At 39.9% G+C, this 19,693-nt stretch overlaps 1 protein-coding gene across 3 annotated transcripts in view; it reads left to right on the top strand.

Moving 5' to 3' along the window:
* Positions 1 to 19,693, top strand: part of LOC116939517 (nuclear receptor ROR-beta-like) — a 188,579-nt gene that overhangs the window by 147,309 nt on the left and 21,577 nt on the right. Inside the window, exon 1 of one of the 3 annotated variants that reach the window (XM_032948009.2) lies at positions 6,001 to 6,175. The exons of the other annotated variants lie outside the window; for them this stretch is intronic. Coding sequence (XP_032803900.1) covers positions 6,169 to 6,175 — 7 coding nt within the window. The 5' untranslated portion in view covers positions 6,001 to 6,168. Of the gene's footprint in view, positions 1 to 6,000; positions 6,176 to 19,693 lie in introns of those variants that run through there. 3 annotated transcript variants of the gene reach the window in all.

Consider the following 19,693-nt stretch of genomic DNA (forward strand, 5'->3'; position numbering starts at 1 on the left):
AACGTGAGGAAATGCATCAAAAGTATCATCTACATCATGGGACCTCCTTTGCCAGTACCAAAATATGAGAATAGGTTTTTCCCCTTTTATCTGGCAACAAAACTGCTGTGTTAAGTTGTTAAAACACCTAACTTAAACTTTTTACAAAGAATCATGTCTGCATTAACCACAATACTTGTGGCCAAAATGCAAACAAAAACCATACTCTGATAATATATGCATTGTCTTTTAAAGTGATTGGTCCACACCCGAGACGGCTTTCTTTTGAACCTCGTCTCAAACGGTGTTAGACCAGAGGACGCTTTTGTGCAGTTCTGTAGAACTTATTTTTCTACCTACGTGACTTTACCGAAAGAACCAAAGAGTATGAATTCCTGCAGTCACGAAAGCTTCAAATCACGGGGAGGACTTCCACACAACTCAGACTTGACATCAACCAAGAAGGCGGATGCTCAATTTAGCAATCTTTGGAAGGACGTTGATCAACCAGGTAAAGTGTCAACTGTTGTGTTGGCCGACTCTCTGAGTTACATTACATTTCTAAGTTTGCTAAGTTTGTTCTTTAATCTTTTTTTCTCTCTCTATAACCTTTTTTCCCTCTGTGAATTTCACCCCCACCCTCTCGCCCGTTACGGCAGCCCCTCTCCTCCCTCCCCCCCCCTCAGATTAGCCGAGGTATTCCTCGCTCTGCGATCTTACATTTACTTGCAAATTGCATCTCTAGCCCCGCCCACTTACCCTTGGGTTGTACCTACCTCAAAACGTATTTAACCTTTGGTTGCAGTAGCTCTCTCGCTACATTCCTTCCTGCCTCAGCAGTCCGCCTGCTGTATTGTTTCACCTGAAGACGATTGCTTGTGTTGCGATCGAAACGTCGTGATTTATTAGTTATTTTTCTATCTACGTGACTTTACCGAAAGAACCAAAGAGCATTATTCCGTGTAGGTACAATTTGTTAACAATGCTTGCTCGTATCATGCTTTGCAGAACTTTATTATAATTAAGCATTACACATCTCTGATGTTTTATTTCCTGCCGGCATATGCACTATTGGTGTTATCACACCCAGAAGCTTTGGCATTTTGCCATCTCGCAATGACCACACCAATATAAATAATGTACTCCCCTGCCTGTCGAAAATAACGCCATTTCACACATTTTAAAATTGTCTCAACCCTTCTATGTTGAACATAGCTTCTGTGTGAGCCATGACCAAATGGGTTTACAGTACGTTATTTTATTCTGCAACTAAACCCATTTAACTCAACAAATTTGACTTGAAGCTTTCAACAACAAATGCACATTATAGTCCGATGGACAGATCTATAGATTGGTAGACAGGGACGAAATAGTAAAACCTTGGATTGCGAGAATAATTCGTTCCGGAAACGTGTTTGTAATCCAAAGCAGTCGTATATCAGTTGTGATCACGTGACGCTCGGCAGACAAAGCGTATACGTGCTACTCGTATTGCAAGACCTCGCTCGTTTATCAAATTAATATTTATTTAAAAAATTTTGCTCGTCTTGCAAAACACTCGCAAACAAAGTCACTCGCAATCCAAGGTTTTACTGTATATGGATAGATCTTTCAAATTGTGAAGCTGGGCACTGTGAAGATTTGATCAAACCTGTATTTCCCAGGGAACTATTATATTCATGATATAGTCTAGGCCATTGACAGGCTAGCCTTTTCCTTGTATTTTTTTTCGGTGATGCCATCAAACAGATGACTGACGCTTGGCAACTAATTTTAAAATATTTACATACATTGCAAGATCCCAGAAAATAACTGGTATTTACGTTGCTTAGTTATATTAAATGCAAAGTTATATTTTATGCAACATCCTTATAGTCTCAATGCAAACAAGTTTGTGTTTCTGTAAGACATATAATGTCTTACAGAACATCTATTTACTTTAATGGTAAGATTAACTAATTCATATTCCATTCTTGGGTTAAGTATTGTGTTGCTGCTTGCGTGCTATGTAATATTCTGTACATCACTGGTGATGACTGGCAGTTGGCATTCAAACACGCTCTCACTTATTAATTAGATGCTTTTAAGATGTTCAACATTAATTCTGTATTGCATTAAAGTAAATCACAATTAACGTGCATATTCTACACGTAATTTCCTATCGGCAAAAATTAATTACAGTAGCTGTCAACGTGTGCTTGTTGTAAACAAAGCAGTGTGAAGAGCTGGGGAGCGGATAAATGCAGTCTGAAGCCTCTACATTGTTTGTATTTCCCAAATTCATCACTGTCCTGTCTAACCTTTGGAAAATGAGTTGTGTATTATTAAATCAAACATCTTTATAAATTCTTATATTTGCACTGCGTAGGTTGTACTTTGTAGCTCGCCCGATATTTTAATCCACATGCTGGGTGCTGCTTCTTCTGCAACTAAGTTCAGTTCCTGCACTTGAAGCGAAACATCGGACATGATGCCGAGCGACGCACGGTACAACTCGAACAACACACATCTGGCAGAGTTCATATTTACGTTTGAAGACCAGGGACAATCAGAGATCGTTTTTGCATTGCAGGAGGTGGGATCATGCAAAGTGTGGGTGTTGAAGGAAATGGGCCATTCAGAAGCTGGCTGCATGACTGTATCCCAGTATTATAAATAGAAGCAGCTGGCTGATGTAGTCAGCAGAATTTCCCAGGCTACATAAAATGTAAATGTTGGCTGAATGTGATTAGAAAGCTATAGTTTGGTAGCCAAAGTCGTAATTTATTTTGTAAGTTGTTGTACACATGTTGGCAGTGTGTGCAGGCACACAATTATATAAATACATTGCTGCATTACATGTTTTAATTGACACAATATTTTACTGAGCTTGCATTATTCAGAACGCTCGTGTACATTTTAATAAAGTAAATATTTATGAATCAATACACCTAAATTAGTTCTGTACTTTTTAAGAACATGAGACTAATCATTGCCATGGGAAATGGGTAACAACAACAGCAGGGAAAATTCAAACTTAAGCTTTACCCTATTCAAAGTGTGAGAGTGTGTAGGTGGCACACAGGGGAGCCAGATAATTTGGAGAGGAGGAACCAAAGACAATAGACAGATGAACCTGTGAGCACCTGGTTCAATATGTACGATAATTTATATTTAAATACATACTTAACGTCGTTCGTTATTACTATTATCATCATACTCTCTGGTTCTTTCGGTAAAGTCACGTAATAGAAAAAATGATAAAAGAAAACACGGCGGTCGCAACACAAGCGTACATCTTCAGGTGAGACAATTATCTGCTGTTGTGGCTTTATATAGGCACGGGAGGGGGGGGGGGAGTTTGTCGAGTCGTGGCTATAGGAGTTCACGGGGGAGAGGGGGGGGGTTATAATCATATTCAACTTATTGAATGCCATAGACACTATTTTTACGTTAAATTATGCAATGTTAAGCATACATTACTCCGAGTGGTAAACACACTTCATATGGCATTGCTTCAGTTGCAATAGATTTAGCTTGTAGGGTAATTGACGTGTAGAATAGTACCTGGTCTTCATGGATTTTCATGAGTCTCCAGCACAGACTCAAAATGCAAAGGGTATCCTATACAGCACAGTCAGTGCTCCGAGTGTTTTAGTGTATGGGGCAAGGAATCATTCAACGCTACCTCACTACCTAACCCAATCCAACCATTTCTCTCCACGACTTTTTTCATATGTAGTTAATAGGAAGCAGAATTCGACTCATCCATTTAGAATTATTAACTTAGAATGTCCATTTTGTACAGTTTTGTCATTCAGATAATGGTCATATGATGTACATGCAAGAAATGCTTTGCATATAAGATGCGTGGGCAAAGTCTCAAAGTTGGACTTGGAATAAGTGGGGGGGAAAAACGAAAGTTATTTTGAACCACATTCTCTTAATGGATAATCTCTGTTGGGGTTGGGGAATAAACACCGGAGCATAAACAGCCGATGAAGTGCATGTTTGTGCACAAAGGAATGGCAAAAGTGGATACCTGGCTATGAAATCAAAGCATGTGCACTTCATAGAGTATAAAGTCAAAGTTGTTTGAATGTTTAAAATAAGCACGTACTGAATGAGTCAACTGCATGAAAATGTAATGAATTGTCATTGATTCAGGGCCACCATTTAATTTAAGAATGGATAATTCCTGTAAAGTTTTACCATTTATTCCCCCTCCCCCCCCCATTGTTAACTCCCTGGCCTGGGCTATAAACGTGGCACCAACAGAAGCGAATAATGTCAATGTATGACTGCTAGAATGTCAGATATCTCACTTACAATCAACATGATTTATTTTCTACCCACTGCTGGATAAATGCTGCTTTACACAATCGCCACCCCCTCGCATTCTTGCATTTACACGATTCATTTAAGATTTTGTTCCGTTCTGACTGAGAAAAATGCTGCTGTGATTTCTAGAAAAAGCGATTTTAAAATTCTCCATATGAAATGTATTGCAAAAGCGGGAGACAATTTGTGAATGATTAAGAACTGCACTCGTGAAACCATCATGTGCATTGCATGTGCTAAAATCCAAGTATGAGAATTCCAATGAATGCACATGGCTTATTCTTTTGTTCGTGACATTACCGTATCTGAAACGTTCACAGTGCAGCAGACGGTGCATAGCATTTTGTAAATATTAACCAGGGTTTGCCACTGGGCTGGAACCGCAAAGTACCGGACGTGGCAAATGTGCTTCCACTTTTGTTAATGCCACAGGTCACAGCAGAGACCATAGTATAAACATTTCGCCACTTTTGCAATGGATTTAGTTAGCAAAGAACCCACGAGGAGAGAGTATTTGCTACCTACAGTCGTATCTCGAAGTCGGAGTAGCGGGAGAAATGACCCAAGTGCAGGCTTCCCAAATTGCTTGTAAAGTACTATACTGTATTGTATTATCATGATTTTTTGTAAGATGATAACCCAAGATTCTTTTGCGTTCGCCTGGTGTTAGAAATGTCAGTAGTGTACGTTTTTATTTTATGCAGCTTTACAGTATTGATAATCTAAAAGTAGATACTTTAAAAACAATGTTTCAAGTTTCCTCTGAAACAGTTGCAGTGTAATCTGGAATTTTTTTTCGAGTTTAAGCTCTGAAGTGTACAGTATTTGCCTTTTACAAGTTTGTATTCCCAACTCATCAGACTGTAATTTCTTTAGCACTTTACAGTTACTGCATTCAAATGCTTTTTTTTATAACAATAACACCGTAATACGGGAATCATTATAATAGCAACAACGCCCCTGCAACACACAAAAAAAACTAAATCCCCTCTTATTTCCCTTGAACGTGGCAAATAAAAAAAACCTCCCTCTCTCATTGGACAACACTGCGAGTGGTGGAGCTGCGGAGGAGCAGTGGGTGGGGGGGATGTTGAGGGGCGGGGATGCAACCAGTGGGGGGGCGGGGGGTTCATGAACGGAGGGGTGAGAAGAGGAGAGGTGGGAGGGGGGGGGTCCTTGCTATGATTGGCTGCGAATGAGTGAGGGGCGGGTGCGGCTTGGGGGGATTTGTGGGAGGGGAGGGGGAATGCTGTGGTGGGCGAGGGGCGGGGCGGAGTAGCGAGGGGGTGGATGGGGGAGGGGTCTAGAGATTGGAGGAGCGCTCTTCAGTGCGCATGCGTGGCAAGAGGGGGGGCGGGGCAATGTGGAGGATAGGACGGGCTGTGAGGGAGAAGTTGGAGGGGGGGGGGAGCCAAGGGGAAGGGGGTGGGGCCAGTGCGGGGGGCGGGGGGGGTGGAAATAGCGGGAACTTCACGCGGCCGCGCGCGCGCGTGACGAGCCAGGCTGGTGCGGGGGGGGTTGGGGGGCGCGAGACCGCGGGCGCGAGACGCGACTCGGGAGGAGAGGGGGGAGGAGAGGGGGGTGCGCGCGCGCGCTTTCCCCCTACCTACTACCCCCCACCCACCCACCCCAGCTACAACCCCCCCACTTCCCAATCCACCACCCCTCTTGCCCCCCCCTTTCCCCCCCCCCCACCATTCGGCCCCGCCCCTCAGCGGCCCCCACGTGTCCCCGGCTCGCGTCGATCGTCTTTATGCGCCGCCGCTGCTGCTGCTGCCGCCGCCGTCACTGCCGCCGCCGCGTCTTTATTTTTTTATATTTATCATAAATGGTGCGGACGCGAGGCGGACGGAGAGGCACGACTGAGCCATGAGGGGTGAGTTGTTGTTAATGTACCTCGTGTGCATGCGTTTGTGCGCGTGTATTGCGAGCGCTCCGTGCGTGCATCCGTCAGAAAATCGGACGTGCGCCTGCGAGTCCGAGTGTTGTTGGTAGCGGTGGGGGGGTTTTTTTATTTTTTTTGGTGTCAAAAGAAAATGTGAAATAACGCTACGCGGTGGCGGGCCCTGCTCGCTCCCGCTGCTGTGGCTTGTGTGTGTGTGTGTACAGTAATGGTGGCTCGGGAGTGGATTGTTGGGGGGCCGTGAACGTTGCTCGCAATCCTCCTGCTGCTGCTGCTGCTCCTGCTTTTGCTGTGTTTTTGTTTCGGTGGTGCAATCGTCTCTAGTCATGCGGCGGCGATAGCGGGAGGATTATTTTTAGTTTTGCGCTGCTGCCGTCGATGCTTAGTGTGGCGTGCGTGTGCGTGCGTGTGTGTGTTTTCAAGGGCTTTATTTCAACGTTGACATTGTTTGTCGCCTGTGTGTGTGTGTTGTAGCCGGTTCGCTCTTTCGGCCTTGCTGATATCGGCCTCCCCACCCGTCCGTGGCACGCGTGCATTCGGGACGGAGATGGCATCGTGTTTGCAAATTTGCATTTTTGAGAGTCGCAGAGAGTGGAACGCGCCAACTATAGAAACATGCGCAGGTGAATGGCATCCTTCAAACTGTGAACAAAAGTGCGTGGCGTGAGGGCTCGGATTGGAACACGTCGAAAAAAATAGGATGATGATGACGACGACGATGGCTCACGGTCGAGGGTAATAACGGAATGTAAGCCAAGGGGATGGAACGCGTTCGAGAGCACGACCGCCAAAGGGGAGCGGTGGATCAGGTGCTACGTGGACTATAAACCTCGCAGGATCTTGAAAGGCGTCCAGCAGTGGATTGACTGGCTCCATCCCTCCTCCATCCCCATTCCGCAACGCAAAATTCTCCGAGGGCTTGTGGAGATGTTTAATAATACAACTAATTATCGCCATTCTCGCAATTTGGCAAGGATAAACTTACCATCTTTAACCCAACGGGTGACTCATTGAGTTGTTGCATTCGCTCCTTTCTTTTTTTTGCATTTGGGAATTTGCTCGGGGTGTTGAGTCGGTGGCACTCTTGTTGGCGTTGGCAATAGACGACGACCAGAATGAAACCTGGAGAAAACCCACCGCGTCTGGACAGGAGAAAGTGCCAAACTCTGCCAAACAGTTGTCACTGTGGTGCTGGTTGCGCTGCACTCTTGAGAGGGTGGGATGTTGTACCAGTGCGTGTCGTCAAAAGGGGGGGGGGACTTTCGTAAAGGAAAGATTGTGGCAATGCCAATACTTTACAAACACCGTTGGAGAGACGAGGCTCAAAAGAAAGCTGTCTCTGGTGTGGACCAATCAGTTTCAAGGACAGTGCATATGTTATCAGAGTTATGTTTTTGTTGTTGTTTGCATTCTGACCACAGGCATTGTGGTTAATGCAGACATGATTCCTCGTTAAAAGGTTTCAGTTTGGTGTTTTAACATCTTAACACGGCTGTTTTGTTGCCAGAAAAAAGGGGAAAACCCTATTATAATATTTTGCTACTGGCACAGGAGGTCCCATGATGCGATACTTTGTTTCTCGTTTCTTTTTGTTGCATCCATTTGAGGTTTTGCATCAATCTGTTCGTTACGCATTATGGTACAATTCTGCGTGCGGCGGGTTATGGTGGCTCGTGCACTGTCATGCTGCTGGCTGTTCACGCTGCCAAACTCGTATTTTTAGTTTCGTCTTTGCTGTTTATATTTACTCGGTTGCCTCTTGCAGTGTCTTGTCATGCCTTTAATAGTATTTGGACGCTATACAAAATCATTGATTGCGTCCCTATGGTCTTACTGATATTTAGGGTGAGTACAAATCTTGTGCCAATAATTATATTTATAAACATACAGTGTCTGAAAACTCATCAGTTGGTGAAAATCACGTGGTTAGATGCAGCCAAGAGCTTGCCTGATATGGCCACCACTGTTGTTTTTACCAACAAAATTGTTCGACTTACCAGATTGTGCGAATTATACTAATAACTCCAGAAGGAAATTGCGTCGAGTCTGACCGTTGTTGGGATTTGAACTCGTGCTCTCAAGTGGGAGCCTGGTGCTCTTCTCATTGAGCCACTGTCTGTTCTGTAATGATTGGAAGGGTGTTATTTATGATAGTGTGACACGTTAAAAAGGGGCATATAACAACACCTCGGATATATATGTACTGTGCTATCACACCATAGCAACTGTTAACACCGAGGCCACGTCCTTGGTTGTCTTGTCTCAATATGGTTGCAAGTTTTTTGTTGAGAAACCTTTTCCAGGTCTCCTTAAAAAATAAATCTAATTCAACCCTAGGCTTTGATTGATTTGAATGTATGGTTTGATTGATTTCCATGCCATTGTTCCCATTAATTGCACTGTATACAAAACATGTGCTGCAAGGACTGTTGGTTTGCTTACCCCTGTGTAGTATACTTTGTTTCTGTATTTGGACATATGCATCATAACAAGTCAATATATTTGGAAATGTTATAACTTTTAAGAGGTTTCTCATGAGCTTTGCACCACCGTAATTTATTTTGAGTTAATACTTGCGCTTAAGGGGTACATTGCCATTATATGACGACTACTTTCAAATGTTCACCTTAACATAATTTGTGCATTAATGGTGAGAATCATAAGTGCTATTTGTACTGTAGGGATGTCGAAATTGCATTCCCGACTTGATAGTAAGCCTTACACACTTCTGCACGAATTGCACACGTACCATTTCTTCAGTGGTTTTACCTTTCCATTCATTTGGTGTCTGATTTATTGCAGTTGATATGAACTGTGTGGCATCCTATGTATACTTAGTATGTCTGTTTGCAGACAGAATTGTCCCGTAAAATACCATCTAACTTCCCATCCTTTTCGAAGCTAAAAAAGTAAACATTGTTGAGTGTTTAATAAAGTAATAAGTTAGAAATTATAAGGAAGTTATGACGAGTGACTGGTGTGTGTGCGCGCGCGCGTGCGCGTGTATGCGACCTGATACTCTACTGACCCAGATGTGTCAGTGATGGGGGTGGGTGCGGAAAAGGGCTCATGTGTCAAATCATGTGCTCACCACGCTGCATCTGCTGCATTGCCATTGTGGTGACCACTATACTGTACAATATTTATCATGTTGAATCCAGCAAATGGATCTTATTTGACAAGGTGAGGGCTCGTTTGAGAAAAAGCACGGTTTTTTCCAAGGTAGACTTGGAAAGAGCACAATTTGAAAATAACATGCACAAGCAAAACGAGACTGAGAGAGTACGAAGATAAAAAATGGGTTAAAATCAATAAACAATGAAATAGCCCAATACTGTTATAATACATGTATTGTTTAAACTAGAACACTGGCTCCAGTTTTGAGCAGGCCTCCATGTTTGTTCGGGCTGCTAAAGTTGAGAGCTCGGGATGCGGTGGGAGGAGAATGAGGCCCAATAGAAGGACATTTTTTAAAAGGTTTGTATTTTTGATTCATCATGAGGGTTGGATTCCAGCCTCCCAAGCCAAAATTTACAGCTATTCCAGTTGGCTTGTACTCATGGCAAGGGCATTTCCCAGGTGTACACCGCTAGAAATGAGTACCTGGTGTTGCATTCGCTGGAGCTAAAGGAAATCAAAATCCAGCCAGGCATCGTGCTCTTGATTTGGCCCTACATTCCTTGAGGACTTGAATATGGTTTCTTTATCATTTTTTATATGGTATTACAGAGTGGTTTTGTGTGTGCCAACTCCATATCATTGCACTGTCCGTGTCTCTTCGGAGTCCATAGTTCAAATGCAGCCCAGACAGCAACTATTAGCTCATTTTATGCTGGTGGGTATGCTTTAGACTGCTCGTGCCCGATGGTGTTTGCTTTTGATTAAGGTTTGCCATTTACAGCCACCACCTCGCCGCCATTAAAAATGTGTTGACATATAAATCACAGTGCTTGTTTGTAGATCTGACAACACGTTACGGGCACACGTTACTTTCACATTCATAAACTCTAAAAATATACTACCTGCACAGGATAATTAAACAATTGCAGGACATCGTGTTGCCAGCAACTGACAAGAAAAGCTAAAACAACCGCATTGCTTAGTAAACTGTGTCTTTAAGGCTATTGAATGTAACTGTGCTATGTCCCTTTACTTACATGGATAATATAATACAGTAACATCCTTCCATCAGTAGTATTGGAAATGGTACATTTCCAGCCATCATTGTTTGGTATTCCGGTTAAGATAATGATTGTTTCGTGGCCATCTGAAGCACATTAAGTTAAACAGATGGAAATATAATACGAAGTAGAATTGGAAGCCTTAATTTCAAAGTTGAACATCCATGAGTTTTTTTTACATTTTTCTGCGAATATTCTTTTTGTTAATTTATTTACATACGTATATTGAAAGTTAGGATTTGAACAAACATACAGGAATGCAATGATCGTGTAATACCAAAATATTAAAGGCCACTTTACAGAAAAATGCGCTTTGGTGATTCCTTGCAATAATCACTGGGTGACTGCAGAGGTAAGTTTTTTCGACTCTGCACACCAACTCAGTGTGATGTGCCAACAAATATTCATATTAACCAGCAGTTAATTTCCACTATGTCATCATCACATACTTATAAACAGATTAAGGTTCTGGGTCTGTAAATATGTAATTTCCTATTTAATCTGTGTGGGCATTATAATTTGAAAGCATTACTTATTTTGGTCCCAAAAACATGTTATGATTTTAATGCTCAAATGTAACTATTGTTGCAATATTAATAATCGCTTGGTAATTGATGGCAAACTAACAAGTGATGCAGCTTTGTTATGCTGAGGTCATTAATAAATGTGACACTCCAATTCGTATGCATATTGAGCAAACATGATTTTGACAGAGGAGCATTTACAATTTTTTTTAACTATCACAATGGGGAGCTCTTACATGAATATTCCACATTTTTTTATGAACTGAATATAAATATATTTGTGCAGAGCATGTGGTTACAGCTGTGGAAGAACAGGGAAGTTGTACGAGTACTGTATTTTAATCTTATGTCTTGCACAGCTGTAACCACAATTTTGGAGATTCGTAAGTGGTGTGGACTCCAAAGCTCCAGGGATGGAAACAGTCACTCTGTTCCATCACTTGTTAATTGGCAATGATTGGAGATTTCCAGAATCGGAAATCAATTTACAATAATTTTTTGTAATTGGTACTGTCAAACCTTTAAATGTACACATACGTTGCCAAATATGAGTTTAATTAACTATGATGTAACAACTGAATTAAGGGATAACACTTTTGTTGGAATCCTTTTTTTTAAACAAGTACATATTTGTTTTTATTGTACTTAAATACCACCATGCTTTTATTAATATCGTTATCCCGGGGTTATTTGTCCAATTAATGTGACCAAAAGTCAAATAATTACAACATTAAAAGTATTTAAATGTATATTTAAATAATTGCAAGTAAATGAAAGTCATTTTGAAACGAAGTCGATGGATAGATCACATGAACCCTTTCCCAATGCTTTTTGTAACATTGCTTTCCCTTTGGTAAAAAAAGATTATACAGTATGTAGATTTAATGAAAGATTGAAAAGGTTTATCCTTTCATTCTAATCCCTAGCCAATGGACAAAGTAGTGCTTTGGGCAGTGATGTGAGCTTATTTTGATGTATACAGTACGCAGTGTGTACAGTGCTGTATGATTAAGCTTTTACCTTATGAAAGTATTCATGTTTGGTACCATCTTGTTATGTACTGTATTTTCATAATCCCAATGCAGACGACATACAGTAATTGCCTTTTTGCATACTCTTGGGTTCTTTCGGTAAAGTCACGTAGGTAGAAAAACTAAATAAAACAAAAAAATATTTGTATTTGATTTTATTTGACTTTACCGAAAGAACCAAAGAGTATGGATTCCTGCAGTCACGAAAGCTTCAAATCAGGATTGGTCTTTTTGCACTTTTATGTTATTCGATTGTCACTGTATACTCTGCAGCTTTTGCTCGTAAGGCTCTTAATCATGCTGACAGATATTCTTTGAAGTTTAACCATACATCTTTGTTTAGTTTCTAACCTTGACAGTGAGTTTAATTCAACTGGTTTGTTTTATTTGGAACTTTCTGAAAGGAAAGAGATTATTAATTGTTGTCCATTTCAAGCTTGAAATGTTTAGGTTTGCCATACTATGAGCACAGTATGCAAATAACTCGGCCAACATAAAATAATCAATAGTTCGCATTCATGGTGTTCATTTACATGTTACTATGCTGCCTGTGAAATCCTTTCCTTTGGGATTTTTTTAACATGAAATTGATATTAAATCTGTAAACTTGTAAAGGGATATGTTGTATATTGTACAAATAAACAATTAATTTATGGCAACAGTTGAGGTCATTTCAACAAAACCTTGGACCTTCTGTTTCTTATTGACTGTCAGATGAACTGTGCAGTCCATGTAATGATAATCCAGGAATAATTGGCAAAATTCCAAGACACCCCCAGCACATAATCTGAGATTAGTGAGTAACAAATATTGCAGGGCTGTGGTAAAAAGTTCCACACTCCATTATCAGTGGACTTTTCTAACCTAGTTTTTTGTGATAATCCTAAAGTGTGGGCCGTTAAATAGATAGGTTACAAAGATTTGTTTAAGATGAACCCATCTCACAGAAGGATGAGACAGAGGCTTAAATGTAATGGTAGTGCAAATGTTTAACAAATTTTGCTCCTACAGAATTATTTTTATAATCACTTTAATGTATTGCTGATATGACTGATCTCTCATTGATCACTGGTGTCATGTCAATTATACAAGTGGTGTTGGGGATGTGTAATTAGTTACATGTGTTTTTTTATATTACTGTTATAGTTCTGTGATTGAAAAACAATTAGTATAAATGGGCAATTAAAAATCTCATGTTTAAGCTTATAACCAACTGCACTTATAATATATAACATTTTTCAGTAATTTGTTTTATCTTGTTTGGATCGCACACTCACACACTACATATAAACAATCTCCGATTGTTTATATATATGCTCATTTGGATAATTATCAAACCTGTGCATTTTTTGTTCTGAAAAACTGCAATGCAAAACATTAAGATTCTGGGCCTCTTGTCCAGTGTATCTCTGATGACATCTGCTGGCCACAGTTTAAAAAGTCTTGCACAAGCTATAAGTATAGAATTGTTCCTTGACCACTTTTGGCTTTCAATTTGATTTCCCAACAGGATTCATTATTAAAAAAATATTTTTCTAAAAGTGAAACAACATATGGTCTCAAACGGTATGCTGCCTTTCAGTTAAATTCAGAAGGATGCCAGACTAGGCTTTACTGTACCCACCAGATTTCGGCAAGTGGCAACATGTGTATCAAAGTTTAGACAGACTTTTAAGCTGTTGTAATGGACTTAATTATAGTCCGGGCATCAATTTAATTGCTTGTTTTTACCCTTCCTCAGAACCCGACTGTTTTATAAGGAACATTTTAATTATCTCGCAGCTATTGCGTAAGACCGTTCTTTGATGAAAGTAAAATGGTACATTTTAGTACTGGTACGAAATTCGAAAATGTGTGGCATTCATAATTTTGGTGCTGACCTCCATAATTGGTAGCAGATTCACTAACGGGCACACAAACCTGTTGATGCCTGATATCTTCGCAGATATAAGTAAGGAAATGAAAGTAATATAAAATAGTCAATTGGTTGGATAATGATGGTAATTTTACCTGCATATAAAAAACACTGTTGGTAGTACATAAATGTTAATTGTTTTGTTTATTAATAACAACATTGCTGGACTGTGGGAGATGGTGACAGCTTGGCAAGGCCTTCAGTCAGCAGTGGATTGATCATGTTTGACGATGATGTAGTCAGAAGTTCTGTCACACTGCATTCAGTGCGAGAGTGAAGGAGGAGTAGGATAGAATCTGTGCGCGTGGTTGTGGTCCTATAACCCACGTATCCTTCCACCTGTCCCCACGTTCCAGTACAGAACCTTTTCGGCACTTTATAAATTCAACATATTTTGGTTCACTTAGTCAACAGTTATCCTTGGATTACACTGACAAAGCATTTTATATTTGGATGTAATTCATTGTTTATTGTCACTGCACACAAGTGTGTTTTAAAAAGGATATCATTAGTTAACATTAAACTGACACTTATCGAGTTAAAAGGATAAAAGTAGGTGCATGCATATCGCAGTTTGTTTGTGGTTGTATAGCTTTAATGGTCTTTTGTAAGACAACATTTCAGCATCTATGATTCAGGAATTCTGAAATCTAAAAGTGTGTTTTTTATGAGCCTCGTAATTGCTTACAAGAAATTGAATAATATTTTGCACATTATTTTGCGGTAGATATACAGTACCCCCAACTGAACCCCTCAGTGTAAGCAAACATTTTGGCTGTACACTATTCCTATATTTACAAATGCACAGGACATGTGGACATCTGTGTATAACATATGTATTGCACTCGAAGGAGCTTGTTAGCGAATCGATATTTCTCGAAGCTTTATTTTTATCTGTGACGTTCATTAACAAAATAGAACAAAATCAGAAAATCTCACAAATGCAGGAAAAGGTGGAATGGATCAGGGAGCAAACACAAATCAGTGGCTTCATACTCACTTAAATGTGCTTGGGCAGGACACAATACACATTAATGAAGGGTAGCATCAGATGATGACCTGTGTACAAGATTTCTAACGACTGCCAATTGATGGGTCAAGTTGAAAGGAGATTGATGAAGCAAGGAGATCAGAACACTTGTCGATATAAGTTGTGGCAACAGCACCAACATGTATGGTGTTGTGTGAAGTCTTCAGCAGTTGCTTGATATTGGCGGCTGTTGATGCTGAATTTACTTGTAGAATGTCTATGTTGTGTTATCATACGTTTTTTCTACCCTTCATACATGCACCAGTAGCCTAACAAAGTGTCATTATTTTAATGTAATCAGATGTTTACTTCTGTTTGACACAATAGTCTGTCATACATTGGAGATGTAGAACTGAAGCACTGAGCGTTAACAAATTGGCTGCATATCCAAATTATCGAGGCGCTGCTTATATACAATTGTGACTGTTCATCTTTGAGAGCAAATACAGTTTGAATAATGTTTTGACAACGCGTGTTAAATGAATCTTGACTTCACCACACATTGTAAGTTGTTTAGCTCTTGGGAGGAAGTCTGATGAAGACAAGGCAGGGACACCAATGTATTATCTAAAGGGATCAGTAACATTAGGAGACAACCTCGCAGAGCTTTTGTTCACAGTCTCATCAACGCTCCAATGCATTATTGAGTGAGCTGTGACTCGGTTGTGTTGCGCGGCATCAACTCGTCACACACCTGTCAGAAATGTTGTGGCTAGTGTTACTCTAGGGCTTTCGAAGTATTGATTGATTTTCTTTTTTTTACATTTTTGCATGACGTTTGAAGGAGTAAGTAAATGGTGGGATTTTTGTATTGCGCATTTTTTAAACATTTTTATTTTACCAGGTAAGGTACACTGAGCTATATAGCTCTTTTGAGAAGCGACCTAGACACAGATGATAGCTCAACGAAGTGGCTTATCGTGTGGAAATTTATAGCAGCCAAATACTCTAAACGCATGTTTCTAAATATGGAGGGAAAAACGGGAGAACCGGGAGAAAAATCTACGCGATCACGGGGAGAACATGCAAGCTCCAAATATACAGGTGTCAGGGATGGGATCGAACCCACGACTTCCTTTTATACCAAGCGAGGTAGTTAACATCTTGTAGCCACCGTGGAAACACGTCAGAGAATGGAGGTTCGTCGTGGAGATGGAGCGATAACATTGGATTGTTTGCTGGAGCTAGATGGATTGTTGCAGAATGAGACTGAGAAATCGTGATGTCTTGACTCTTGAGACATTCATCTAACAGTGGATTGATCATTGCTGATGATGATGGATATTGCAATATTGGATGACATTGTCTCTACATAAACGTTTATGTAAGTGGTTCGTTAAAGTTTTTAGATGCACCGTAAAATCTCTTGTGGCGTGGGAAATTAATATCTCCATTGCTGATTATTCAAAGTCCTCATCTGACCATATGGCCTTTAACTATATATCTTTATAGCTTAGTATATATGATTTGGCATCCAATATAGTTCCATACGTAGTAAAATGTTAAGGTTCTCACCAGCCGTTTTTGTTAAAGATGGTGAGTAAATATGTTCACCACAAACATTAAGTATTCTAAGACAATTTTAGGGAATGTTTGTGCTATACTGTTATTACGGACATGGTCCACAAGAACAATAAATGTTACTTATTTTTTATAAACTTTTGTTTTGTACTATATACATATTGGTACATCTTAAGAGTGGATTTAATTCATTTCCCCTGTCTAGACAGCGCTGTCTGCAAAGACTCGTACAGTGCTCTAATCACACTCGTTTCACGACTTGATTACATTGTATTTTTACTCTTCTTATGGCCGCTTTGTATATCTAGTGTCTGCTTGGTTTATGTTTGTAAAACCCTGAAGTCTACATTTAGCTAGAAAAAATGCTCAAGGGCAAATCTTGTTGGCAGCTGCCTGATATATGGTTGTATGAATTTGGTTTGATTCTCAGCGAGTTCAGCAATGGGTCACGCAGATTTATTAATGTTTGTCTTGCAATGGCAGCTATTTTTCCATGCATTATGTCATTTTGCACATGTGATATGTTTTTCTGTTGCGCATAAGACCAAAGTCCTGCCGGATGAAATCTATGTAAATTTAAAGAGGAGGCATTTGGAGTATATTGTGATTTGTAATAACTTATGGCACTTAATGTATACAAAATGTGCACAATTAGAGTGTTCACTGCTTGTATATACCAGTAACTTTACATAACATGGGTAACAAAATCCCTTCATTTTAATGTTTAACTCTAGACAGTTGCTGACGGAAGTTTTATTTATGTCTATATTCTCACATTTGCGTTGATCATGACATGATTCGATCGGCCACCTTTCTTGATGAAAGCAGTTTTGCATTATCCTGTTATCATGCTATCTCTATAGTTATTCAATGCCAAACAAACTCATTGTGTACATGTGTAGTGGCTGCACTGGAATGTTGCGTTCAAGCCAATAATGCATTCCGTAAAAAAAAGTCTTATTATTTATGCATGGCAATAAAGAAGAGTGAATCTGTCAGCTGGGCAAAGTCTGATACTCTATTGCTGTTTATATAATATATATCCTTCAGGCAAAATTGAGACAATTATAATGCTGAAATAGCTTGTCTCTTCTGCACGAAGTATCGTGACAAAATAGCTTCCGACACGTTCATGTTTCCAGTGCAATTGATACCCACAAAATTGTTTGTGGCTTTTTTATGTAATGCTTAATTGAAACACGGAGTTTTGTGGCTCCGGGCACGTTATTTCGTCTCCAAATTTAAAGGCCACAATGAGTTGTGACAGGAACCTATGGTGATTAATTGTGCACAGAAGTTAAGGCAAAAATAAGGGGCCCAACTATAGAGTTACATTTCTTGAGGGTAGGATTTTGAATGTGCATCCGTTTTGTCTGTCTGATATCTGTTAGGAAAGTCATCTGTTCGTATATTCATGCAAGTGTGAACCTCTCCTGCTACTGCAGTGTTTTATCTCATAGACACGCTTTAATATCGTTCATGACACCACGCTTAATTGAATTTCTACTCCAGTTTATTTAAGTAAAGTTATTTTTTTTACGATGCGTAGATCGGTTTCATGATAACAACTAAACGCAACGGTTTTGCCAAATTTCTCACCTATACCAGAGGTAAAATCCATTAATGCTATGTGTTTCATCACGGATTGTTCATATTAATAATGCCACCTTTTTAGATTTAATTAAAAAAATCAAATTGGATAATTCGCAGTTCTTTTAATAGTCTCATGGCCCATTAGTTACAGAAATGTTATGTCAATTTTGGTATTTCATTTTACAGCTCTTTGGCAATCCACTGCTGGATGAAGGCCTCACAAGGCCATATTCGTCATGCAGGTTATTTGACCATACTTCACCATGATGGTCAGCCTGTTGGTGAAGATAAATTGTAACTAGTAGTTCAATGGCAGGCGCTTAGACCTAAAACTGTGTGAAGATCACAAAATGGTTTTATTTTTCCGATAGACATCTCGACTTCTAATTTAAATGGATTAATTTAAGATTTGTATAGGTACATTTGTAACAAGGAGTATTTCAAGTACACAACAATTCATGAACATCAACCTTTATGCAAGTTAAATAATGTAGCCATGCATTTTATATTATTTCTTAAATACTCTATATAGTCTGTTCTGCTGCCCTGAAGTTATTTGATTGCAGTAACGCATTAAAACATTGTCACTAGTTCTGCTTAGGTTTAACATGGATTGGGATGACTGCTTTGAGAGGAATGCTATGCAAGGAATTAGTAGGGTGTTGTTTAGTCATGTCATATTGAAACATGTATTCTACCCCCATGTCCTTAATTGGCCTTTGGATACAGTCCAATTTATATTCCTCTTGGTTAGTGTCTGTCGTGCATCTGAAATTAGATATTTATATAATCCTCTCTTGACCACAACTCTGCTTCTGTCCCCTCTCTCGCTTGAGTCTTGCTTGGTTGGTACATTTAATTCTGGTTCTATTTTTATCGAACAGTACAAAGTAACAACATTTATATTGGCATTGTTACATGTCTATTATGAATTCAAAAAAACTAATCGTGGGATTGAGTGGATTTGTTTAACGATGGCAAAAATGCACAAATTTTGCTCCTTAGATTCTTCTGGATGATTCTTTGCAATTGATTGTTGAAAGATGCACCTCCACCTATTCCGAATGATGGCATGTTCACAAGTTTAATGCTTGCCAAGTGGCGCGTAGGCCAAGGGTGATGTCATATTGCTTGTTTGTGTAGTGTCCATGCCAGGGTTTTGCCTCTTTAAGTTATATCACTGTCTTGTCATGTTCTATCATCCTGGTGCTTTGGTTTTAAAGGATGCCTGGGGCAAATTCCAAAGAGTCGAGTGCTATCACTTGATTCCATCTATCACTCGGCCTTAAGATTTGCATTGAACTGCCCATATAGGACTTACCACTGTGATCTCTACATTTGGGTCAAACTTAACATATCTTAATGTTCGACGGCTTGTGCACCAGATCTTATTTATTCACGATGTACTTACAAAAAAATCCGCAGACTACCTGCTGGATCTCCTCTCTGTTTCAAAGAACAAATTTGACCTCAGGTCTTCACTCATTTACCAGCTTCACATTCCCTATTGCCGTACAAAAACTGGAGGAAGGGCCTTTGCTATTGATGCCCCCAGGGTCTGCAAAGCTATTGCCAATAAACTGCAACTTGAATCACTACCTATGAGATATTCACTCAAAACTACTATAGAGGAGTTGTACACCCCTAGCTGCCACTGCTTTTCAGTGGCCTAAAAAAAAATGTTTCGCTCCGGATA

Source organism: Petromyzon marinus, chromosome 1, assembly GCF_048934315.1.
Source record: "Petromyzon marinus isolate PM22_M1 ecotype Great Lakes invasive population chromosome 1, UKy_Petmar_22M1.pri1.0, whole genome shotgun sequence".
NCBI classification, from domain to species: domain Eukaryota; kingdom Metazoa; phylum Chordata; class Hyperoartia; order Petromyzontiformes; family Petromyzontidae; genus Petromyzon; species Petromyzon marinus.